Raw genomic sequence first — 11160 nt, 5'->3', positions numbered from 1 at the left:
TATAATTTTAAATGTTACCTGGTAAGGTAGGCATTTCAAAATGGAAACAAAGCTTTCTTTTAAATGATTCATATTTGCAGACAGTTGACCAAAGAAATAGGAGTGATGACAGCAGAATTAGGACCCTCAAAACTTTTGGCTCTATGGAAAACACTCAACAGCTGAAGGCACCAATCAAATGATTTTTAAAGAGTTTGGTGTGGAGGTAGAGCTTATAATGACAATTACCAAAATTGATCCAATTTTAACTCAGACTGCAAATCACCCAGATGAGGAATGGGCTGATGGCAAGCTTTTATGACACTGTTCATGACGAGACTGGACAATTTTAACTCAAAGTTTCTTTTTTATTGACTGGTGGGCTGTTTTTGTTATTGCTTCAGGGGTTGGACAGTTGCTCACAGGGTATACACAATTTTCAGAGCAGCCCCTGAGGCCTCTTGAAGTAAGCTGCCAATTCTGCTTTGAAGTTTTGTCTAGTAGAATGATGGAAAAAATTGTGGAGGTACATTGGTAAGTGAGGACAACCCAGATTATCCTCCCTCTATTTTTCAGACCCTATATGACAGAGAGGAAGCAATGAAGCCAAGTAGGGAGTAATAAGGCCTGCATAAAGTACGTCTGGCTGGAGGTAATTCAAAGGTACAGTGCCCCAATAGCAGTACTCAAAAGACTTGTTAAATAATAAAAAGAGTTTCATCAAGCTCACGAGCAGCTCTTCAGCTCCCAATGTATGAGCATTACCTCAGCACTCGTGTAAACAGCACTCAGCAATTCCCTTCCTCCATTAGAAATGTAATCTCAACAATTTCTTATGGACACATATTGAAGATGGTCACTGCTTGGCACCAATGTATTGTGAATGCCCATGGAGAAAGTGAGGACTGTAAATGCTGGAGATCAGAGCTAAAAAATGTGTTGCTGGAAAAGCGCAGCAGGTCAGGCAGCATCAAAGGAGCAGGAGAATCGACATTTCGGGCATAAGTCCTTCTTCAGCAATGAGGAGGGTGTGCCAAGCAGGCTAAGATAAAAGGTAGGGAGGAGGGACTTAGGGGAGGGGCGTTGGGAATGTGATAGGTGGAAGGAGGTTAAGGTGAGGGTGATAGGCCGGAGAGGGGCTGGGAGCGGAGAGGTTGGGAAGAAGATTGCAAGTCAAGAAGGCGGTGCTGAGTCCAAGGGTTGGGACTGAGGAAAGGTGGGGGGAGGGGAAATGAGGAAGGTGGAGAAATCTGCATTCATCACTTGTGGTTGGAGGGTTCCTAAATGGAAGATGAGGAGCTCTTCCTCCAGGCGTCGTGTTGCCATGGTCTGGCGATTGCAACAGACGCCTGGAGGAAGAGCGCCTCATCTTCCGCTTAGGAACCCTCCAACCACAAGGGATGAATGCAGATTTCTCCACCTTCCCCATTTCCCTTCCCCCCAACTTTTTCTAAGTCCCAACCCTCGGACTCAGCACCGCCTTCTTGACCTGCAATCTTCTTCCCGACCTCTCCGCCCCCAATCCCTCTCCGGCCTATCACCCTCACTTTAACCTCCTTCCACCTATCGCATTCCCAACGCCCTTCCCCCAAGTCCCTCCTCCTTACTTTTTACCTTAGCCTGCTTGGCACACCCTCCTCATTCCTGAAGAAGGGCTTATGCCCGAAACATCGATTCTCCTGCTCCTTTGATGCTGCCTGACCTGCTGCACTTTTCCAGCAACACATTTTTCAGTCATCTGCCCATGCTAAGATTTTGCCCCATGTTCTTACATGTAGGCATTGACTGTTTAATTATCTGAGGAATTGTGAATAGAGCTAAACAATGCATAATTGCCAGTAAACAGCCCACTTCTGACCTTACGATAGAAGGAAAGTCAGCGAAGAAGCTGTTGAAGATGTGTGCCGAGGCATATTGGTTATGTTATTCGACTAATGACCTGGTGGGATTAACTCACATCCCAATCTCAGTTTAATTAAATGAGTCTGGAATAAAAGCTATTAACAGTAATGGTGACCATATAATTACTGGATTGTTGTTTAAAAAATCTTATCTACTCATGCCTCTTACAGAAAGAAATTTGCTGTTCTTAGCTGGATTGGCTTACATGACTCGTGATCCACAGAAATATGGTTGAGTCTTAACCGTCCTCTGAAATGGCCCAACCAGCCACTCCATGGTCAAGAAGGTGGCTCACCACCACCACCTCTATCGGAAAGATGTTGTGAAACTTGAAAGGGTTCAGAAAGGACTTACAAGGATGTTGCCAGGGTTGGAGGATTTGAGCTATAGGGAGAGGCTGAACAGGCTAGGACTGTTTTCCCTGGAGCATCTGAGGCTGAGGGGTGACCTTATAGAGATTTACAAAATTATGAGGGTCATGGATAGGGTGAATAAGCAAAGTATTTTCCCTGGGGTCGGGGAGTCCAGAACTTGAGGGCATAGGTTTAGGGTGAGGGGGAAAGATATAAAAGAGACCTAAGGGGCAACTTTTTCACACAGAGGGTGGTACGTGTATGGAATGAGCTGCCAGAGGAAGAGATGGAGGCTGGTACAATTGTAATATTTAAGAGGCATTTGGATGGGTATATGAATAGGAAGGATTTGGAAGGATATGGGCCGGGTGCTGACAGGTGGGACTAGATTGGGTCGGATATCTGGTCGGCATGGACAGGTTGGACCAAAAGGTTTGTTTCCATGCTATACATCTCTATGACTCAAGGCCTCATTTAGGGCAACTAGGGTTGGGCAATTAGTTCTTATTTTAACAGAGACAACCACACTCTGTGTTGTAATAAGCAAATTTGATTTTACTTAATTATCGATTCCCTACCAATATTTTCTTTCAATGATCTTCCTCTGGAGAAGACTACTTTGATTGTAGATAATTCTATAATCAATAATTGCATTTAAAAACTGCTGCATGACCATCTAAAGAAAATGTTCTTTGTGGGACATAATTGGGCCAGCACAGTGACTCAGTGGTTAGCATTACTGCCTCACAGCACCAGTGATCCGAGTTCAATTCCAACCTTCCCCAACTATCTGTGTAGAGTTTGCACATTCTCTCCGTGTCTGCAGGGGTTTTGTCCGGGTGCTCCTGTTTCTTCCCATAGTCCGAAGATGTGCTGTGCTAAATTGCCCATCGTGTTCGGGGACATCTAGGTTAGGTTCATTAGTCAGGGTAAATAAACGGTAGGGAAATGGGTCTGGATGGGCTACCCTTCGGAGGGTCAGTGTGGACTTGTTGGGCCGAAGGGTCTATTTCCACACTGTAGGGATTCTAACCTTAAAAAAATGTTGCAGCAATTCCACCACCCCCCTAGTTTGTTACAAAGAATTCCATTACAGCAAGTTCCGCCATCTAGTGGCTGTGTTGAGAATTGATTATTTTTGTCAAGCATGAAGTTGAAAGCCATCTTGATTGAACCTGTAATCATAAATGTTAGATCAAGAACTCCATTGAAAAGGATTTTTTTTAATGAGAGCTATTAAATTTGTGGGATTGGAAGAACATGACAGAATAAGACATGGTTAGTTGGGAAACCCACAAATATTTAATGACAAAGTAGAACAGACAAGCTGTTGAAAATAATCAGGAAATATTGAATGGATATGAAATATCAACACTGATACATCTCTATATGTTAACAGATTGTCCAACTTAGATGTCAATATTTTCACAAGTGTTCAAAATGTAATACAATTTTCTCCACATTACACAAATTCTGTTCCCTATCCACTGACTCCATCACCCCGTGGCAACTGTGTGAGGCTGACCCAAATGGTTCCCAACCTTCTGGTCACATCCACACCATGACTCAGATGACCAATTTCCATCATTGTAACATTGCCCAACTCTGCCATGCCTCAGTCTGGCTGCGGCTGGAATCCTTATCTATGATTTTGTTACCTTTAGAAATGATTATTACAACATATGCCTGGCTGGCCTCCCATCTGCCACCCTCTCTAAACTTGAGGGTATTCTCAACTCTGATGCCTGCCTCTCTTAAGTTGTACCAAGCATCATTCAACCTTTGGACCTTGATGATAGACATTGGCACCTAATTTAAAAATTATTTTAAATATCTTAAAATTATTTTTCTTATTCTTGAATTTCTCCATGACCTTAGTTTTCCCTAACTCTATAACTTCCTTCAAACCTCTCTCCAATATACAACCTACAATTCTGGCCTCCTTGCATTCCTAATTTTGATTTTTCCATCACTAGAGGTTGTTCTTTCAGCTGCCAAAGTCTTACACTCTAAAATTCTAAACATAAGCTTTGTACTTCTCTTATCAACTCCATAAAGTCTACCTTTTTGATTTAAACGTTTGATTATTTGTTCGATCATTGCCTAACATGGCTGTCTTGAAGTCAAATTTTCTTAGCAGCTCCTCTGGAGTGCCTTGGAACATCTTACTCTATTGAAGGTGCTATATAAATACAGGTTGCTGTTTTGTTAACGTTTCAAACTTTCCTGTTGAACCTTATAAATGATCTAAGCATTTGGTGCTGTGTTAGAATGATGGACTCTGAAGGTACTCACCTTTGGAGGAGAATAAAAACTGCAAAGCATAGCATACAAACTGTCTAATTTGCCTGATAATTAACTGCCCACTCTCTTAGATGGTGTTGTAAGCAATCCTAATCATAACATATTGTACCGTGTTAAAGGGGTTGACTTAGCATTTCTGGCACAAACCTTCGTACAGCTAGAGGTCATATTGAGAATTGGGTGCAGCAGTGAGCCTAATTCATGACTCATATAGCCTTCTGTCCGCTAAAATTAATGGAGCGTTAAGTTGATTTCTTCCTAATCCATATCATTTAAAAAAATATGACAACTGTAGGGCTACAGGAAGATCCATTAGAAGAGGTACTCTTGTAATTTAGCAAATACCCTCATGTAGTTGCAAAATGTTGAGCAAAACAGTGAATGCATGGGTTTTATACTTAAAATTCACCTTCCAGTGTCCTTGTAGTTATAATTATTCGATGTGTTTGTGCAACTGATGAAAAACGCAGCATTTTTTTCCAATTGCACAGCATCTCTAGCATATCAATCACAAATATGGAAAATTGTGCACATCATTTGTATATTTTAACATGATATTTAAGGATAATGCTATAATATTAAATGCTGTCTCTTTTTGTATGGAATAGTCAATGCATGTCTGGCAGATCTAACCAAACAATATAGATAAACCTGATTTCTACAAATCTATGTTCTTGCACCCAGATTTCACTTATTTTGACCTCTTAAATTATTAGGTCAATCTACTGAACTTACTTTCACGTGTCACTACAGGTATCAGACTTAGCTGGATTGATATGTAGCAAGAATGCAAACACAATGAATCAGACACTGCCATCTCCAGTTGCTTGTAAATGATGAAAGCTATGCCCTAGTTTCACCACTTTAAACCCACTCCCATCAATACATGCTGTACCAACAGTGTGCTAATAATCTTATTAGCAATGTGTTAATAATAAATATGAAATGGGTGAAGGGCTGAGCCTGTGTTGACATAACTAAGGGGAGTTCATGCTGAAATTTTCAATCATACAGTCTATACGAAATGAACCATATCATAAACTTTGTAATTAACTTAGAACTAAGCTTTTGTTTTATCTGTAATTGTTCTTTTATTCCTTTTATCATCACCATTGGAATTTTGAAACACAGGCAATATAAATATGCCATCTGAGGTATGTGTCCATATATTGTTACTTTTTGTAAATATATACAAACGTTGTAGGATCACCTTTAAAATCTCCTGACCATTTGTAGGTATTTTCTAATCAACCTGTTATTAGACACCTCTGCAGCAGGTGGGGCTTCGTAGCTCAGAGGTAGAGGCACTAATATTGTCTCACAAGAGCACCTGGAACGCATTTATAGACATTTCACTTTTAATCAACACAACCAGACATGTTCGGTCACACCACAAGAGCAGATGGGTCTTGAACCCAGATCTTTTTGTCCAGAGATCAGAATAATGCCACTGCATCTCGCCCCTGAGATCAATTTATATTTGATTTTCAATATGGAGGCCTTCTGGTAATTATTTGTTGCTCAACTCAAATTGTATCAGTTTTAATGGAAACAGAATTCTGTATAACTTTGTGTTTAGCATTTCTTTTGATGCAGCCCAAATTGGAAGTCTATTTCAAACGATTTTACTGCACTATTCTTTCTGCGTAACTTACCGTTCTGCTCGCCATTGGATATTTTATGGTAGCTACAACTTGAAGGGCAAAGCGGAAGGCAAGATCTGATGTCTTCAATATTACTTTAAGGACATACTTGTCGGAATCCGTATCTTTGGGCCAGAAGGTCTAGGTTCAGTTCCCACCTGCCCCCAAAAATGTCATAATATTTCATGAATGGGTTGATTAAAACGATCTGCACTGGATCGGACCTATCAGTCCAATAAATGTTTTTTTACACAGCCCTTCAATGGAACCGGGTGTCGAACGTGAACATGAATCTATTTTTTAGCAGGATTTTGTTCCCTCTCATTTCCGGAAGCAGCATCAATCACGTGCTCAAGTCTGCAAGTTCTTGAAGGACAAACACTAAAGGGCAGGACCAAAACGATTTTAAAAAAAAACCCTGCTTTCTCAACAGGAGATTTTATAACATATTCTTGATGTTCAACTGAGTTCCGCTTGCTGGTCTGCTAATTTTTCACGACCAACAGAATTAGAGGTCGATGAAGGCTCATATTTTGGTTTTGAGAGGTTCATTTTCCCCGTTCAGGTTATTTTAAGTTACACCGAAATCGCTGATAATTAAAATTATCGGTAACTAAAGTCAGCATTTAATGTCAGTTTGTCAGTAAACGGATCTTCAAGATATGTATTCACTTTATTAATTGTCCTCAGGCTGAAATAGAGTGTTATAAAGCAGCTCATCAAAGCATAGCGGCCATGAAATTACATTATCCTCGTTGGGGGTATAAAGGTGAAGCGGGCAGGGGACACCAAAACTAAATTTTAAAACCTTTCGAGGCACAGTGTAGTGTAACACAATTATGTGAAGCCCCTCCGACTATTGTCAGCGACGGTGTTGAAGAGACATTTAAATCACGTCTTTGTTTTCCATTCGTCCACTGAAGAGCAGCATGGAATTGCGTTGACAGGATCACTGATTTACAGTTTCTTTGGCCCATAAAACACTGTAATTGACAGGAATAGTTCTGGTGCTGTGTCCCTATCGACGCGGTACAGTCTGACAGGTCTAGATGCGGAACATGCCTCTTCACCCCACCACCAAATCAAATATTCTCCACAACGTTTGGTGTGTGAAGAATGCAGTAAGTCAGCATTTTGCTCAAGTGTCACTCGGTACTGCAGTCCGAAGCCGCGCTCTCGGCTTCCCCACCCCCAACACCGACGGGTGGGCGGGGTCAGTATGATGTCACAACAGAGGCCCGTGGTCTATTGGCTGGTGCCTTGCAATAACTTATTAACTAGGCAAGGCGGAGCGGCTACCGATAAAATCCACAGTCAGTGAGTCCTTTACCTTCGGCGGAACTCCTTATATCTGGAGCTCCTTATTACCGCTTCCCTTCACCCTTTTTCTTTTCCCACCCCCCCCCACCCCTCTCCCTTCCTCCTCGGCTATTGTTCACCCGAGATTAAAAGAAGCCTGGGATTAAAAAAAATATATTTTACGAAAAACCGCAAACGGAAAAAAAATCAATCAAAAATCTTACTGAGGTTTTAGGCTTCACTCTACCTCTCAACAGTCTCCTTTTTCCCCCCGCCTCCTCCTCTCTCGCTCTCCATCGCACACCACCTCCACGTTTTCCATTCCTCCTCCTGTGGGAGGGACGCCGCGAGGGTAAGCAGCTTCCAACCGTCCTTTGGTTTTTGAAGAGTAACGGCTGGGAGGGCGCGCGCCGCTTCCGCGAGCGAGGACCTGCTTTAAGGGAAGCCAACTTTCAGCAACTCTTCGACCACCCTCCGTTCCTCGAGACAACATGGCACGGGCAAAGGCCAAGGAGGCCGATGGAGACTGGAAGAAATTCCTCTGGGATTCCGAGAAAAAACAATTTCTAGGCCGGACCGGTAGCAGTTGGTGTAAGTGATCGTTGTCTTTCACCCCCTTCCCTCTTATTTGTAAGAGAAAAGTGATCGGTCCTTCCCTCTTCTCCCCCCTCCCTCCTCCCTCCACTTTTAATCTCGATTTGCCATTGAACACTGCGGAATTGTTCCGAGAGGATAATCTGGAAATTTTATTCGCCGTTTTTTAAACGCGAGGACGACTCGGATCGTTTTTTTTTCAAAGGAAATATCTTGAGACAAAAGATAGTCGCGCACCATTTTATAGCCAGAGTGCCAGAAAGCGAGCGGGTAAATGGCACCAGCTTCCGCCTTCATGTGATGTGCGTGATTCGGTGTGTGTGTATTTTTGAAAAAAAAGTCAATGTGAAGGACGTTGCCTTCCTGCGTGACTGGGCATTCATTTTCTACTGTGAGAGTGGTGCAGAAGTTTTCTGAATATCTTACATTATAATGTTTGGTGATCTTTGCTTCAGTTTTTTGGGGTTAACATGTGATAGTGTAGAAGGAAAGCATGGGTGTGGGGAAACCAGAAGTTTGAAAGCACAATTTCCGCAGTCCAAGGTTATTCAAGGTGGTGCGCTTTGCAGCACGCCGCCGAGCTTGCTCGACACTGTGTACCCCCTTTATATCGCTTGGTTAAGTCTGAAAACTTAAAACAAATACTGTTAAATGATCGGATCCACGGAATTCCCTTGTGATGAGCGAATAAATAAGGCCGAAGTGGAAGTTGGGAGTTGAAAAGGGAAATAAATGGCGAGGAAAATGGTCCGAGTTCTTGCGTCTCTTAGCAACCGGTGGTTATCTTATGTACCCAGACAGCCCTGTGTACATTTCAACTTCACCTGTGTGGTGTCGTCCCTCCGAAATGCTGATCATCTAGGTTCATGATCAATTTGGTTAGTTTTAGCTTTTAAACTTAGCCACCAGGCGGGATCTCAGGAGCTTTTGTTACTGGCAAACAAAATCCTGCTTCTGGTTGCGGAGTCACTAATTTGAGAGGTCATCTGTTTCACAAAATCTGTTTTATATCGGGCTTTTACATCGATTTTCAACCTTCTCCGCACCAATAAACATTACACAATCTTATCATGAGTATGTAAGTTCATTACTAATGAATTATTGGCCCAAAGTCTCCTCCTCCTCTGACTGAACACTCCCTTCTCGTCATCGGGTGGAAATTTTCCGAAGGACCTTGCCTAAAGTGTCAACTGAGCCTCGCTGTTTGAAACTCTGGAGGACATTTTATCAGCATGGCCCGTTGCTAGAAAAGCACCCCTCCCATTCTGAGTCATATCCCTTCTCAATAACAGCCTTTTTTGCCCAAAGCTTTGAAATTGCATCACGTTATGACATTATTGTTGTTATTATTATTAATAAATAATAATAAATGGGGCGAACAATATCATGATTAAGATATTTGAAATACAAAATCCGAACGGTTACTGGTATTCGACTTGAATAAAACCAGTAATGTCTAATTGTGTGTTGTTTTTTTTCCTGTAGTCAAGATATTCTTGTTCTACTTGATTTTTTATGGGTGCCTTGCTGGGATCTTCATCGGAACAATTCAAGTGTTGCTGCTCACTATTAGTGATTTCGAACCGAAATATCAGGACAGAATTGCACCTCCAGGTATAATGTTTTGCAATTTTGAGCATTACGGACAGGGCTGTGTTTGGTAACTGTTCGGGGAAGTGAAATTTGACTTTTCATCGTGTAAATAACTTCGTACTCAGTGCTTCCCGATTTGTTGTTATCCACTTGCCCGAATGAGGCGCAATGGAAAAGCCTGCGTGTAATAGTGCCACTAAGCTGCAGGCAACTGAAGGTCGTTTCAGTATGCATACATGGTAACCTCCCACGCACTCTTCCACGGAGTTTAATTTTGATATTTATTTTACGTTAAAAAAATTACGTAAGGGTAAATTGAATAATGGATCTTTATTTTAGAAGGAATTAATTCAGATTCAGACGTTGATACAAAGTAGTTTCGCTTAATCATGTTAAATGTTGTATATTCTGGTTATTATCAAAGACCACGTAGAGCTTTACTTGTAAACTGTTTGTACTTTTAGATTTAATTGTAAATGCGATACAGGATAGATTATGCTTATGCTAGTTAAGCTTTATTGCATTAACCTGCTTTTGTAAAGTATCTTTTTTCTTGATGTACATTAGCAGAGTTGTACTCTAGCATGCAAATAACAATTATTTTTGTACAAACTTTGGGTAGGGAGTCACTTAATATCATGTAATACCTCTCCATGTATTTGTTTCCATGGATGGGTTACTGCATGGTGAATTGGAGTGAACTGGTTGAGTAGTTCATTGCAAATGGTTTACTTTGTTTGCAACAGTTATTACCATTTGGTCTGGAAATCCGCTGATTGTGGGCTCGGATGTTCCTAATATTGGTGGATGCTTTTTGTTTGAGGGGGCATGTTAAATCGTTTCATCAGTTCAGTGTTTGCATTACAATTTCATTAAGATACAAAGATAATGATTTACTGAATACAGTAATCTTGCATGTTACTAATTAATCACCAAACATGTATAACTTATTATATTTTCAAACTTTTACATTTCATTTTCTTAGGACTATCTCATACACCATATTCAGCAAAAACCGAAATCTCCTTTAGTGTGTCAAACCCAAAGTCTTACGAAAGCTTTGTGACCAGTTTAAGGAGTTTTGTGGAACTTTACAATGAATCCAGTCAGCAAGACAACTCTATTTTTAAGTCCTGTGATGGTAAGTTTAGGTAAATTGCTCTGGTAAGCATGACTTGTGCGCACAGCACAAGCTTTGGATAAGTATATAGTATATGTGTCTTCACGGAAGAGACACCGTGCATCCTAAGAATTGTTAAAAATTGAGACAAAATGAAGGGAGGAACTTGAAGTGTACACTACAGGAAGAAGTTAAAAGAATGCTAATGGAACTTAAGGCTAATAAGACTGCTATGCTAGGGGCTAAAAAGATTGGCTACTGGCTACAGAAATTGTGGATGTGTTATGTAGTCTTCTGAAGTTTCCTACATGCTAGAAAGTCCCATCAGATTGTAGATTCTCAATTGTAACAACTGTAATTTTAACAGGAGACG

At 41.2% G+C, this 11160-nt stretch overlaps 1 protein-coding gene across 1 annotated transcript; it reads left to right on the top strand.

Moving 5' to 3' along the window:
- Positions 1-7451: 7451 nt before the first annotated feature.
- On the top strand, positions 7452-10837 carry LOC122547743 (sodium/potassium-transporting ATPase subunit beta-1-like). The gene is made up of 3 exons (XM_043686325.1): positions 7452-8071; positions 9560-9688; positions 10653-10837. The coding sequence occupies exons 1-3, from the start codon at positions 7972-7974 to the stop codon at positions 10820-10822; spliced, it is 399 nt and encodes a 132-aa protein (XP_043542260.1). The 5' UTR covers positions 7452-7971; the 3' UTR covers positions 10823-10837.
- Positions 10838-11160: the final 323 nt, after the last annotated feature.

The sequence above is a fragment of the Chiloscyllium plagiosum genome, unplaced genomic scaffold (assembly GCF_004010195.1).
Source record: "Chiloscyllium plagiosum isolate BGI_BamShark_2017 unplaced genomic scaffold, ASM401019v2 scaf_5300, whole genome shotgun sequence".
NCBI lineage: Eukaryota > Metazoa > Chordata > Chondrichthyes > Orectolobiformes > Hemiscylliidae > Chiloscyllium > Chiloscyllium plagiosum.
The sequence above is the reverse complement of the archived record's forward strand: the minus strand, read 5'-3'. Positions and strand labels throughout refer to the sequence as shown.

Coding starts and splice junctions, on each gene's coding strand:
- LOC122547743 (XM_043686325.1), top strand. CDS start 7,972: ATGGCACGGGCAAAGGCCAAGGAGGCCGATGGAGACTGGAAGAAATTC. Junction 8,072..9,559: donor CCGGACCGGTAGCAGTTGGT/GTAAGTGATCGT, acceptor TTTTTCCTGTAG/TCAAGATATTCTTGTTCTAC. Junction 9,689..10,652: donor GGACAGAATTGCACCTCCAG/GTATAATGTTTT, acceptor TCATTTTCTTAG/GACTATCTCATACACCATAT.